General features: G+C 45.3%; 1 protein-coding gene across 2 annotated transcripts in view; it reads left to right on the top strand.

Annotated features, from left to right (window-relative positions):
- Positions 1 to 14,153: 14,153 nt before the first annotated feature.
- Positions 14,154 to 14,767, top strand: part of ST8SIA2 (ST8 alpha-N-acetyl-neuraminide alpha-2,8-sialyltransferase 2) — a 58,355-nt gene continuing 57,741 nt past the window's right edge. For both annotated transcript variants that reach the window (XM_068537548.1, XM_068537545.1), the window contains exon 1: positions 14,154 to 14,251. In XM_068537548.1, the coding sequence (XP_068393649.1) occupies positions 14,154 to 14,251 (98 nt within the window). The remainder of the gene's footprint in view (positions 14,252 to 14,767) is intronic.

Below are 14,767 nucleotides of genomic sequence, written 5' to 3'. Positions count from 1 at the left end.
TCTACTGGTAAGAAACAAGTTACTCATTGGAAGAGGATTATACAAGGCCATGAATACCAGGAGGCAGACATCCCTGGGCACCATCTTGGACGATACCCACTCCACCATGCAATATGTACATGTTTATGCTTGCAAAGTGGGATCATATTGTTTTATATACTTCAACTTACTAAAAATGCAACCTAACTTTTTTTTAACATCTTTATTGGAGTATAATTGCTTCACAATTGTGTGTTAGTTTCTGCTGTACAACAAAGTGAATCAGCTATACGTATACATATATCCCCATATCTCCTCCCTCTTGTGTCTCCCTCCTACCCTCCCTATCCCACCCCTCTAGCTGGACACAAAGCACCAAGCTGATCTCCCTGTGCTATGCAGCTGCTTCCCACTAGCTATCTATTTTACATTTGGTAGTGTATATATGTCCATGCAACTCTCTCACTTCATCCCAGCTTACCCTTCCCCCTCCCTGTATCCTCAAGTCCATTCTCTACATCTGTCTCTCTATTCCTATCCTGTCCCTAGTTCTTCAGAACCATTTTTTTTTATTCCATATATATGTGTTAGCATATGGTATTTGTTTTTCTCTTTCTGACTTACTTCACTCTGTATGACAAACTCTAGGTCCATCCACCTCACTACAAATAACTCAATTTCGTTTCTTTTTATGGCTGAGTAATATTCCATTGTATATATGTGCCATATCTTCTTTATGCATTCATCTGTTGATGGACACTTAGGTTAAAATGCAACCTAACTTCTATATACACAAATGTCACTTATTTATGAGTTAAGGACTACATAGTATTCCACTGAATAGCCATCACGTGATTTATTCATGAAACCCTATTGCCAGACAATTGGTTGTTTTCGATTTTCCATTTCTGTAAACGATGTTGCTGTGAACATCCTTGTAACTAAACATTTCCACACTCATTTATATGTTTGCTTAGGAAAACATTTCTAGAGATGGGTGGAATTGTTGGGTTGAGGACATACTCTTTTTAAAGACTTATGTTATGAGGTGTTTTTAACTGATCTCCATTTAATGGACTTAGGTTAACAAAAGGCCTTCATTCCTCTCTGTAAATCGTACTGCTGCTCCCAGAGCATAACGGCTGTGCAGGAGCAGGCCCCTTCCTGGTGGGTCTGCACATTTCCATTCTCACTGACCATCAATTCGTCTATAGAACAGGTGTCCCATAGAACATGATTTCCATTATATCACTAAGTTGCCCTCCAGAGAAGTTGCTCCAAATTACCCCCCTGTGAACAGTATATGGGATTATCCCCCTCTATTTAAAATCTGTTATATGAGAAGGTGCTGACCCATCCTCAATAAAGTGTACACATTCTGGGTTCTCCTCCTAACAACGATGTGAGTTTCACGCAGATCCAGTTCTTAGATGCCCCTGGAGCCAAGCACAGGTCACAGGTATGTGAATCAGACTAGATGTTAAAACAACAGGGAGTGGTGGACCCTGTTGAGAGCTGAAGTCTGTGGCTCACTAAAGGCCTTTAGACTCAAAACATTTTAAACTACTTTGCTGGCCCAAGAAAATATTTTTGTGACTCAGAGTAAACTTGGGCTATGAGTTTATGATCCATGATTTATACTTGAGAGACACTTGGTAAAAAATAATTTCCTCTGGACATGGAAAACAGCACTCCATAAGCAAAGCTAACTGCCCCATATAGGTGACACTTAAGTCTTTACTTCAAAAATGTCATATGAAATGGGCCAGCAGGAACTCCAAGATGGGCAAAGGGCATGAAGATTAATAAGCATTCTCTTCTTGGAAAGCAAAACTAGGTGTCATAAAAAGCATAAATGAATGAACAAATGATGACAGCTTTTCTGGTACTGTGTTCCCTTCCTCCCTACCTGCTACAGGAGTAGAACGCTCTCACTTTCAGAACCTGCGAGTAATGGGAGATGCATTTATAAATACTCCCACACTTGCCATGAATCTCAGTAGCTTCACTCCACATCCCTGGAGGACTGACTATAGGAATCCATTAAGCTAATGAGGAGTTGGGTGCAGCTATATCTGTGCAACATGTGACAAGCGTCACCTCATAATTGAATTGGGGATCTTTTGCAAAGACTCTGAGGGAAAAGCTCTGGCTTCAGTTTCTTAAAAATCAGATTGCTGGGCACAGAGCTGGGCACATAAGGGGAAGATGTTTATCTAGGATCTTGTGGCAGGTGTGTGAGCTGTGAGGACACAAATACTGTCTTAATATCACCCTCTTCCTCCTCTTTCAAGGAAGTGGATTTGCTGCTTTATAACCCTTTCTTTGGGGGAGGGGAAGGGATGTCAAGGGAAAGACTCTAGTTTTTGGTCTAATTATATGTCAGGATATCTGGGGAAAGTGGGGACATTTCACATTTTTAACTTTTTGATTTAACCAGCTAGAAATGTACATCTTACTGCGGTTGTGCCCAAATCAGGAACAGTGCAAGGTGTTGATTTATTATTGATTTTCACTGATGGTGCAAGGTGTCATTCTATTACTGACTTTTGTTATTGATTGTTTGAAGAACTGCTCAAGTTTAATTTCTTCACCCAAGCTAGAAGGGGCATTAAGAAAAGGACTCCTCTGAAGAAATACCTTGGATTCCTCTGAAGAAATAACTCGGATTTTCCAACCAGTTTTTGATAATCCACATCCATCTCTCCTTGACTTGTTTGCCTTGGATACTGATTTCCAGAGATACCACTGTAACGACATTTTCATCTCAATTCCAGTTACGCTGTGATTGAAACTGGCTTCTGAGACAGGTCAATAAGCAAAATGTAAGATTCTTGCCCCTTTAGGTGATTGTATCCTCGCTATACTCCCATTCTCTCAATTTCCCTTTCGACACTTCGTGGTCCAGTACTTTCCTGGCACTGGCTCAGCCCAGGGATACCACTTCATTCTGGGTAGGCCCGACCCCCACCCCACCGCACATCTTGCACAGTGCCACCTGGTGGTTGCCCTCAGCTATTACAGCAGGACAACAAAAGCAGTTGGGGGGAAAAGCTTATCAAATGAATGGAAATGAAAGCATCCAGGACTGACTGCATAAAAGAAATCAAATGACTGATAGAAAAAATTTCCTCCTTTTGTGGAACGGCCATAAATTCACAAGTTGTATGAATGCAGAGTAAGGATTGATTCTGCAGGGACTAGTTTACAAACATCCAAAACTATATTCCTATCCACATCTTCTTTGAAAATACCTTTTATATTTTATTTTGTCAGTGAATGAGGATGACTTTTGAGTGGTAAACCCCTCCCTATGGAAGCCCTCTCTTCACCGGCTTCTGAAAGCAAAACTGTAAAATGGTTTTCTATTATCTAGCAAATAACGATGAATCATCAATATTATTGATGCTTAAGAGTTTATCCTTTCAAACGGCTGCAGCGACCTTGGAACGACAATTCCTGCTTCATTCAAAGAGTCTCCCTCTCACAATCTCACAATGGCTAGCTGTGCACTTTTGTCCTGAGTCCCAGCTAGTATTTTGCCATGTGAAGGAAAAAAGAACCAAATGGCAGTAATCTTTTTAGTATTTATCTTCTTTTTTTTTTTTTTTTTTTAGCTATGCTTTAGAAATAACAACAAAATGTTTCTGGGATGTGATTTTTAAATTTCCCTATTTTTAAAAATAGATGCCGCTTAGTGATTTCTGCTTTGTCGTTATTTGTGGTCAAGTCCATTCTAGAAACGAAGGAAAAGAAGTTCTTTTCTTGCCAGCTTCATCTTTCCCATTGATTTCCTTTCCCAACACATGCCCCTAATGGAGCTTGAAATGAATGCAGCTTTGCTTTTGTTATCTCCCTTTGCAGTGGCACACCTCTGCCAGAGGCCAGCTGTGGTCTGATCCTGGGGCACTCATCCTGCATGAAGAACATCTGCCCCTCCCAGCGGCTGGCATACAGACATGGTAAGGAAGGGGAAGGGAAGATGCCATCCCCTTTGCTAGGCCTGGAACCACAGGAGAGTAGTATACTTTGAAATGAGCTGAACTATAGGGAAAAAAACAAAAGGTTTATAAAACACATAAAAGCTAAGAAGTTACCAATTCAAGTAGAAAATAGGATGACAGTGCTGAGAATGTGAGGGGGGGGGGTTGTTATAAAAGGCCAAAGGAACTCACTTATATCTTGAAAACTACAAAATAAGAAATAGAGTTACAGATGTAGAGAATAAACTTATGGTTACTGGGGGGTAAGGGGAGGGGAGGGATAAATTGGAAGATTGGGATTGACACATATACACACTACTATATCTAAAACCGATAACTAATAAGGACCTACTGTATAGCACAGGGAACTCTGCTCAGTACTCTGTAATGGCCTGTATAGGAAAAGAATCTTAAAAAGAATGGATGTATTTATATGTATAACAGATTCATTTTGCTGTACACCTAAAACTAACACAACATTGTAAATTAACTATACACCAAAAAAAAAAAAAAAAAAAGAATTACAAAACTCATCAAATGGTCCAAACGGGGATTATTCAGACAGAGGGAAAGGGGAAAGGAAGGACATTGTAAAGAAAGTCTTCCAAGTTCTCCAGCTGTCACTGGGTCTCTCTTTCTTCCTGACCTTCCCTGTAAGCTCTAGAAGCACAATCCACACAAACAGCTGAATCAGTGGATGTGAAAGAGTTTGGCCGAGGACCTTATGAGCACTTACAGAGGTAAAATAACCCACAATGGGGCCCTTCTGGATCTGAGACCCCAGTTTTTTTCCTTTTGGAAGAAAACTGAAAGAGTAAACTGGCCTTCCTAATCTCTCCCGGACCCATGCGCTGCTATATTGGGAAAATCTTGTGGCATTTCTCTGACTCAGTATGTGAGCAATTTAAGTGCTCACCAGGGTGGCTGTTACATGCCCAATCTACCTCCCATTGATGTGAGATGGCTAGAGGCGGCTCCCAAAGCCACTCAGGAAAATTTACTAAACAGCTTTCGGACCAAAAGAGTGACCCAGCTCTCATCTGTCATCTCAGTGAATTTCCAGAAACCTAAGAAATGGACTGTATTTCTTCATTGGATCACGATTATAGCTGGGGTTCTATTACTGACTAAGGACTTGGAAGCAAGTAAATCATAGCTATCACCAATAATATGCTGATGTAAAGGCAGGTACACGGCTACAAATCTCCATAATCATTCAGAATTGTCAAAATTATCTCCCTGTATGTAAACTTTTAGTCTAAGCTTCAATTGCATGTGGGATTCCAATGTACTATGAAGAATATTTGTAACATAAAAACATGCAACTCTACTTGGTGGTAAAGATAGTCTTTCCAAAAAAATGTTCACTGTAATAAATGTTGAGTAGTAATAATACCCTTTTAGAGTTTGGAAGAGTTTGAGACAATTTGGATTTAATAAATTTCTTAAAAAAAATATATTTGTCTGGGGAAACTTAAATTACTGCTTTCTTTTTCATCTCAATAAATTTCCTCCCAGCAAAAAAGAGGATATTTCAAGATGTGTAGTGGTCACCTAACTGCATTTAAAGTGAGGATTATTCTTCTCAAAGAGAGCTGTGCACCATAGGATGCCTTGAAGGCCTGGCCAAGAACTTTATTTGTGAAGATTTGAAAAGAAAGGATGTCTTTATGAACTTCATGCTTCTTTCACCCTCACCTTTCATTTTAACAGATCATCAGTACTGTTGCCAGCGTGAAACCATGGTCAGCAAAATTTGAGCAATGGTGGGGCAGAGGAGAAGAGGCCCCCTCAGCCCCTGGGAGTTGCAAGATTTGGGGCACCATGTGGGCGTTAAGCCACTGTCTCCTCTCCCTGCAGGTGGCTCTCTGAATCGCCCCTTTGCTACAGAAGCTGGAGCTGGGCTGAGATGTAGAACAACCAATAGAGAAATCCAGGTTAAGTGATGATCAGTGATATCAGATGAAAAGTATATGAGAGGGAAGAATCTCCAAGGCTCCCAACATGAGTGGGGCAAGGTTTTGTAGGCTGTGCTTTCCTTCATTGGAAATTGCAATATGAATACTAGGTAGATGTTTACAAAACATCAAAGAAAGATTGGAAATTGTTTGCAAAACCAATTTTCTTAATATGTGTGTTTATATTGGGTTATTGAGAAAGAATATTAAACTTTGGGAGAAAAAAATTCAGTGCAGAGAAAATAGGCATGACAAATTTTAATGACATTTTTCTTGATTACAGAGTCATTTATGATCATTGTAGAAAATTTATAAAACAGAGAAAAGTATGTAGAAAAATACAGATCAACCCAAGTTTCACCATCCAGCAATAACCACTGCTCACATTTTATATATATATCCTTTCTATTTTTGCATTATCCTAAATAATAAATGAAAGTCCATATGTGGTGAGCATTTACTTTATGCTAGAATTCCATGTACTTTAGATACATTATCTTAGTTCATTCTCACTGAAATTTGTGAGTTGAGTATTTTTATTTTCCTCACTTAGTATTTAGGAGACTGAAACTTGAATCAAGATCACACAAGAAGCTAAGTTCTGCACAGTGATCTGTATGATCTGGAAATCAACTCTAAACCAGAACTACTCAAAGTGAGGTCCATGGACCAGTACTGGTGTGTGAACTGTATGTTACTGATCCCTGCTGAGATAAGTACAGAAAGTAAAGACAAACATTTAGAAACTTTTATAACAATTTCACATTTGCAACATCTCTGTGTGTGATTAAGGGCTCCCCTAGATGAAGAGGGTTTGGGGAGGCCTGACACCCACAGTGAGTAGCCCATGGTGTGAACTGCATACTAGTCATGCAGAAGGACATGCACTGGTCTGCAATCAATGAGCAATTTAAAACCTAATAAAAATGCTGGTCCTGCACCATAAATAGTTTGAGGAGCACTGCTCTGTTTTTAAATGTAGGTGTTATTATTCAGCTACAGTGAGGCAAATGGATCAGGAGAGCCATCGAAAGGATAGTTTGTTACTCACAGTTCCAAGAGGAGGGGGCACGACATGCCATGCAGGACCACCAGGGGAAGCACCAGGGTCAGTCAGAAAGCAGAATATGTAGGGGAAAAATGTGGGCAAGAGCCTTTATTGTGGTTTCCATGGAAAGGAACAGGTGAGGCAGGATAAACAGGCTTAGGATTGGCTGGTTTGCATAATTTCAGTGGGCTCAGGGGCATAGGGGCTGTCTCTAGGTATCTGGTGCTGGCCTTAGGGTATTTAGGACAAGGGGATAGTGGCCCGGACTGAGAACCCCATAAAGAGGTGGTTGGGGTGTGGACCCTGGATTGTTTGGCTTGCACATGAAAGACACAATTCCAGGCAAATCCTTTACCATCTCTAGGAACTGACTACCCTAGGCAGGGTAGTCTGTCTCTCCAGGGTCAGCAAGGACCCAGATGTCAAAGCATTAGAATCAAAATACCTGCTTAATACAAACCACTACACTGCCTCCTAGGGTGATAACAATGAAATAAAGGTAGGAAAATAGGGTGCTAAGAAACAGAAAATGCAACAACATGAAACTCAGCTACAGAAACAGCTCTGCTACCCACACACATGCTTATTTCTGGTCAGCAACTTCCAGCAAGTCCTTGCTTCACACAGTCATCTGAAGGCAGGCCTAATGAGGGTTTGTGCGCAGAGCTGGAGGTGGGAGAGAAAAAGCCTGCCGTGGTCTTTTCCATCCCCACTGTGGGAGAGCCTGCCAGAGATGTCCCCCACATCTCTCCTTCCCTTCTTCCATGGTAGACTTCTTAGCTGAACACATAGAGGCCAGAATAAAGATTTGTTCATGCTTCTCTTGCAGCTAGGCATGGCCACATGACAGTATTCAGGATAAAGGGGCAGAAGCAGAAGTATCATGTGGCCAGTTTCAAGAACTTTCTTTTTGCCTTTGTCTCTTCCTCCATGCTATTGCTTAGAACTTGGATGTGATGGGTCACAAGGAAAGGGCCCCACTGTAAGGATGAGAGAGATGAAAGTTGGAAGGACCTGCGTCCCTAAGGACCCTGGGGACCCCATGGCCAAACCAGCCCTGGCTATGTGCTTGGAGACTCGCACATGAGAAAAAACAAAACAAAACAAAACAAAAACTTGTTTTTTTGGCATTTTGTGTTTACTGTTGCTTGCAGCTAAACTTAATCCAAACTAATACACTCATAAAACCACTGGTCTCTTGATCCTTCTGCAACTTTCCCAATCTGCTTTATCAAACCTGACTTGGGGAACTGGGAAAAAAAGATGTACAACCACAAATAATACATTTGAGGAGAAGTAGAAGAGGAGTCCTAAAGGGACATTGTACAAGAAACCCACCTGGGGCCAAGGGACACTCCCTTTTAACCAGTGTTTTGTGCTAAGATCCCAGCAGGTGGATATTCTGATGAACGCTGCCATGGCTTTGGAGACTATCCCATCTGGAGTCTACTTTAGAAATGGTGTTTCACCAAACCTGCTCACCAGGATGATGTGACTGTGGCAACTTCCTGTTGCCACTGGTCACCAGTGTTGTGCTGGAAATGCCTGATTGTTAAACAGGGCTGTCATTAAACATTAAAGTATATAAACTTACATTAATACGTTATAAATAAATTATATTAAAGGAAATACATACTCAGAATGCATCACTTCTTAATTTTATTGTCTACAGTTTACCTATGTTCTTTTTTTAAAAAAATTTATTTATTTATTATTATTATTATTTTGGCTTCATTGGGTTTTCGTTGCTGCATGTGGGCTTTTCTCTAGTTGTGGCGAGCGGGGGCTCCTCGTCATTGCAGTGCACGAGCTACTTATTGCAGTGGCTTCTCTTGTTGCGGAGCATGGGCTCTAGGCACGCGGGCTTCAGTTGTTGTGGCTTGCAGGCTCTAGAGCACAGGCTCAGTAGTTGTGGCGCATGCACTTAGTTGCTCCGCGGCATGTGGGATCTTCCAGAACCAGGGATTGAACCCGTATTCCCTGCATTGGCAGGCGGATTCTTAACCACTGCGCCACCAGGGAAGTCCCTTACCTATGTTCTTGAGATTATTTCATGTATGGTCTGTATATGGTAGAAATACTATATCAACTCTTCTCAACGTTGCCTTCAGTGAGGTGATGGTTGGGGCTTGAGACTGGCCATGGCTGGGACAGGTATTGAGTTAGTTTCTACCACAATGGATAACATGGGACCAGAAGAGAAATAGAGGTCCACACCCCTTGAGAATTTACAATCTCACTGAAATGTCATGAAAAACTAAATAAAATTGGTATGTGCAGGAGAGCTAGCACTGAACTCAACTAGAAGACAGGAGAGCTGAATTCTGTTCTCAGTTCTGAAATTAGCAGTGGGGCTGTGGTCAAGTCTTTTGGTCTCTGGGTCCCAGGGTTTTCCATCGGTAAAATCCCCCGACTCCAAGCTGCAGAAGAGCAGAAACTGTGCCTACGGATCCCCACTACATCCCAGCCTTCTGGCAGAGTTCCAGACACATGATAGGTGATGCAGCAACACTTAAGTAAATGAGTGGCCAGGAGCTGTCTCTACCCACTCTTCCAGCTCTGAAAATATGGAGGTCCATGATCCAAACTGAGGTTAAAAGAAGACACACAGGACTGAGTGCCAGGGATGGCCGGCTCAGGCCAGCTTCCTCAGATGCCTCAAGGGGTGGTGGCAGGTGAGGGGGTCATGCTGGACGCTGAGCAAAGTTGGGCGAGCTGACTCAGAGAAAGCTGATTCCAGGATCGCAGTGATAATTTCGCTGAAGCACTGGTCAGAATAGAGAAAGGACATTCCTTTTTTTTTTTTTTTTTTGGACTGTAAGAAAGTATTTTTAATATGTGTATCTGACAAAGGACTGGTATCATGGATGCTTTTTTTTTTAATTGTATGATTCCTTTTTTTTTTTTTTTTTTTGGTTAAACCCTTTTTTATTGAAGTATAGTTGATTTACAAAGTTGTGCTAGTTTCAGATGTACAGCAAAGTGAGGACATTCTTTTAGTTTTATCTTTGTCATCTGGTACCTGACTTCATGCTTTGGTTCAAACCACCTTTAATACCGTCTGAAGGGTTAGAAGAATCCCAGCAAAAATGAACCATTTCCCCACTCTCTGCTAACACCTTCAATTCCCTGGGGAGCACATTCCCAAGTCCCTTCCAAGATCTCCTCCTGATAATCCCAGAAACATTTACAGCAATTGCCTGGATATATTTCCTTCCTTTCTTTGGCTAATATACAATTTTACCACTTACAAAAGCTACAGATGGAATGCAAATGTGCCCGTTTACTTTTCCTTGTTATGGCTCGATTCTGATTTTGAAGGGTGAAAAGTTGCATTTCTGAGAACATTCAAATTTAGAGTAAATTTCAGAAAGGAAGGCAGGTTCTCTCAGCTATTGGAGGTGCAGAAACACAACAGCCTATTAGTCTGTTCCAACTATGATATTCTACTTCTTTACACCCCCCAACCCACCGTGTCCCGCCGATAGCTGTTCATAGCTTCTGCTTCAGAGATGATGAAAAAGTCAGGTCATTACCACTTTGCAGGTTTTTAACATTCTAAAATGTTAAAAATGTCAAAATTCTCTCTCTCTCGGAGAGAGTTCAAGGGTGTTAGCTACCAGGTAAGAGTTTTGAATGAGAAAATTATTATTTATTATTGAGTTTTTAAAACAAATTTGGATTGACTGAAAGGCCTAGGCTCTTTCATGTGGAAAGGCAAAAATTGAGATTTATGATCATGGTCTCTCCAATGATGAAGGGTGTGCAGGGAGTGAAGATAAATTTGTTCCTTGAATCCTGACGTCCCAGAACTAAGAAGATACAGTAAGAATCAAAGGCAATGGTAGCTTACAAATCCATTTAGAACTGCCTGGAGTGCTGGAGGGGGCCTTGGCAATCTGATCCCAGAAGTTGCTGAGGCCCAGGGGAGGCCTAGTGAATTAAAATTTCCTCTCTGCCAGGTGAAACATCTTGGGCAGTTTAGGCTCTTTTGAGCCTCAGTTTCCTCCAGTATAAAATGCAGAAGGTGGTGCCCATGTGAAAGGATTGCCAAAAGGATTCTTCATTACCACCTAAGAAGTAGTTCTGGTGAAAAGTCTATATATCTGGGGGTGAGAGGTGGGGGGAGTTTAGTTAGATGTGTAAATGGTACATGCAATTTTGAGTTTCTCCGAATTTCAGCTCTGGGTGGCGGTCCCCACTCCGGAAGGTGGCCCCTGGAAGGGGAAGCACGTCCTTAGCCAGTGTCAGGGATGAGGAGGGACCGCCTCATGACTGGGTGTGACTCGACTGGGCCCCTTCAGGGCTCTGCAGCGATTCCTGCTCCTCTTTCCCCCATTAATACGCACTTCCCGGGGCCTGATGAGGTGCCGGAATAGCTAATAGACTCTATTAATTTGAGCTAAAATGTTAATGGGTGGTAGTGACTTTTCATTTGCCGCCACTCCCATAAACTTCTGTATTTTAACCCAAACATTCAATGACTTAGCTTAAAGAAATGATTACTGTGGGACCTTCCAGTTTCTTGGACAAACCAAGGCAGGAAAAAGTCACGCTTAAACAGAGGGGTCAGAAGGAGAGGAGGGGGTCAGGATGGCCAAGCCAAGCGTGCGCCCACACGGCAGTTTACCCAGCATCAGCAGACGTGACACTTTTGATCCAATCATTCTTCCTCTTTCCAGATCCCAGGAACAAACTCAGTTTTTGGAGACAGCCGCAAGGGGCGGTGAATGTACACAGATCACTGTAAAAGTAGCTGGCCCACACAGACTCAAGCCCAAGTGCTTAGGGACAGCATTCTACAATCAACTATCACAAGGGTTCCCTATTATTCTCCGAGTAAAATCCCATCTCAATGACTCTCAGTGCAAGGACAGCCCTCACGTTACAAAGCTAGTGCTATTTCCCAGCATATGTACTTGAGGGATGTTGCTCTTTGGGTCTGGTTACAAGGATTTCTCTATAAGGGATGGAACTATTCACCAAGTTTCTACTCCTCCTGGCCACTCATAATGACTCCTCAAGTGAGTCCAAAGAAGGAAGCCTCCGAGGCTGGGATGATAACGTGGGTCACCTAATAGGAAGTGGAAATAGACTCTATTGTAGCAGTGCTTATAGCAGTGACGTTTATCTGACCTGGGATAAATTTAGGATCGTGGCAATCTCTCCACGATGTTCCGCATAGTAAGAGTGTAGTTGGTAGAGAAGCAGAGAGCCGGGGAGAGAGAGGCCAGCCAGTTTCTTCTTGCTTTTGCGGGTGATCTTATTAATCAATTACAAGATATTCAAGAGGCCATAGCTGTATTGTAGCTCACAGCCCCTACCACAACTACAAATTTCCAGGTCTGTCTTCCTCATGAACCATGAACCACTAGAGGGCAGGAAACATGTGCCTCTCTCTTCTTATGCTATCTCTAGCCCCTAGCACAGAGCCTGGCACAGAGTAGGTGCTCAATAAATACTGTCAAGTGATGGAGTGAATGGATGAGTGATAGAAATGTTAAGCAACGTAACAGCTGTATCCTGTTCTGTCCTCTCCCTATTCCACAATCCCAACCATTCATCTCAGAAAAACAAGGCAAAATGATAACAAATACAACTCCTACACACAAAGAGGCAGAAGAAGGCAAAGAGGCAGGGCACAGCTCGTGCTTTGGAGGGGAAATCAAAAAGGACCTCTTACCAACCCAGGGTTCTTCTGAAGGGGCTCAGACACTGCCAGCTCCTCTCCAAGCCCCTCTGGGACCTGGCTCTGTATGGGTGGCCCCGGGGGCACAGCCAAACTGCCTCTCCCACTCATTCACCAGGGCTTTCCAGAGAGGACATTCCATATAGCTTCTCACTTTCATAACCAGCTTATCATTTCTGGGAAGTTTCCTGATTTCAGGATTGTTACAATTAGTGCAAGAAAAAGAAACTTTGGGTAATTATCTAATTCCAGTAAAACTTAATGGGGCCCTTCCCACCCCAGGCTAATGGTTGGTGCAAAATGTAATTTAAGTTAATCTGTCTAAGGTTGGGGAAGCATAAAATATTCAGCACGGGGGGCATTACCCCTTGTGGGAGCCATATTTTCTAGCAGACCTTTAGATCAAGATAGGACTCCGGGGCGGGGGGGGGGGGGGAGGGGGGGAGGGGGGCGGGGGGGGGAGGGGGGGAGTGGGGCGGGGATTATTGATTTTGCCAGGAGAGGGCAAGAGCTGGTAAGACGAAGCCCAGCTCAGAATTAGCACCGCGAGGGCCCAGGCAGGGCGAGCACTGGGTCTGCCATTGTGGGTAGAGCAGCCTCTCCAGCAGGAACCAGGGTTCTAGCCAAGGCTGAAAGAGCTCAGTCAACTCAGGGGACTCTCTGGACCCGGTCTCCTTGGGTCTATCAATGGAGACCAAGATGACCGCCTGGAGGCGGTGGTTTCTCGGCGGTCGAGCACCTCGCCCACAAATTGCGGTCTGCATCTCTGCCGAAGTTGGCCTGTCCTGGATATTTCTTCTCCCCTCCCCTTCCTCCACCACCCCTCCTAATTCGTCAATTGCTGAAACATCTGCCTTGCTGAAACGGCCTCCTCGCCGCGCGCTGGGGGCTGTCCCCAGGTGTTGGTCTTTGTGTCGGGAAAACTTTGTGAGAAACCGAGGGCGCTGGACAAAGAGCGAGCGAGGGAGGGCGTTTGCCAGCCGGCGGGGTACGCCGGGCGGTGCGCGCTCTTCCCTGGGCTCAGCTCTGTACGCGGACGCACGCGGTGCCCCGAGCCCAGCCTCCTTAAGCGGGGAGTGGCAGGCTCCGGCCACATCCCAGCGCCCTCGGGAGCTGAAAGAAGCCAGGCGGGAGAAGCAAAGGCGGGAGGCTGGACACTGGAGTTGACTGGGGTGGGAGGAGGAGGGCAGAGGAGCTGAGCGAAGCTGTCAAACTGCGCGCGGAGCCCCGCGCGGGGCGGGGGGAAGGGAGGGGAGGAGAGTAGAGAGGAGGGGCGGACGGGAGCTGAGAGGGAGCGAGCCGGCTCGCCGCGCCTGAGCCACCCTTGTCTGCCGCTGTCTCCGCCGCCGCCGCCGCCGCCGGCCCGGACTCGCCCGGAGCGCAGGGTGTCTGCCCCGCTGGGCGCCGCGCGCGGAGGCTCCGGCGCCTGCCGCTGCGCCCTCCAGCCCCAGCTCCTCGCGCCGGCCCGCGCGGGTCCCGGTGGGCGCGAACCCACCATGCAGCTGCAGTTCCGGAGCTGGATGCTGGCTGCGCTCACGCTGCTCGTGGTCTTCCTCATCTTCGCAGACATCTCGGAGATCGAAGAAGAAATCGGGTAAATAGCTGCGCCTGGGCCCGTGCCGAGCCCTGGCGGGATCTCTTACCACCCTGGTACTCCGCATCCTCCCTCACGCCCGCTTTGTGTGCGCCGCGCCCCCCTGTCGCTCCGCTGGAGAGCCGGGGGACGATTTTGGCCGGGGGTGGCTGTGCCGGGAGCCCGGGACTGTTTGGGGGGCGGAGGGTGGGGGCGCGGCTGCCACTGGGAGTCCCCGGGCAGGGAGCACTGCCAGCCTCCAGCTGGTCCGCGTCGGGGAGCGGACTCGCCCACCCTGCCTCCCTTTCTCTGCATGTCCGCGCGCGTTGTCGCCGGGGTCGAGGGAGGGCGCCCGGGAGTGTCTGGGGCGGGCGGAGGGGCCGAGAGTGGAGGAGGCAGGAGTTTCTTTGTCTCCTGCTCGGCCGCTTTCTCGCCTTAGCAAAGTGGGCAGGGGGCGCGCGGGGATCTCTGTGCTGGGGGAGGGGATCCCCGGGCCGGGGCGGAGGGCGGGGGCTCTTCACGGGCTCCCGGGAAGGC

The sequence above is a fragment of the Eschrichtius robustus genome, chromosome 1 (assembly GCF_028021215.1).
Source record: "Eschrichtius robustus isolate mEscRob2 chromosome 1, mEscRob2.pri, whole genome shotgun sequence".
In the NCBI taxonomy this organism is placed as follows: Eukaryota; Metazoa; Chordata; class Mammalia; order Artiodactyla; family Eschrichtiidae; genus Eschrichtius; species Eschrichtius robustus.
Note: the sequence above shows the minus strand (reverse complement) of the source record. Positions and strands in the feature narration are given on the sequence as shown.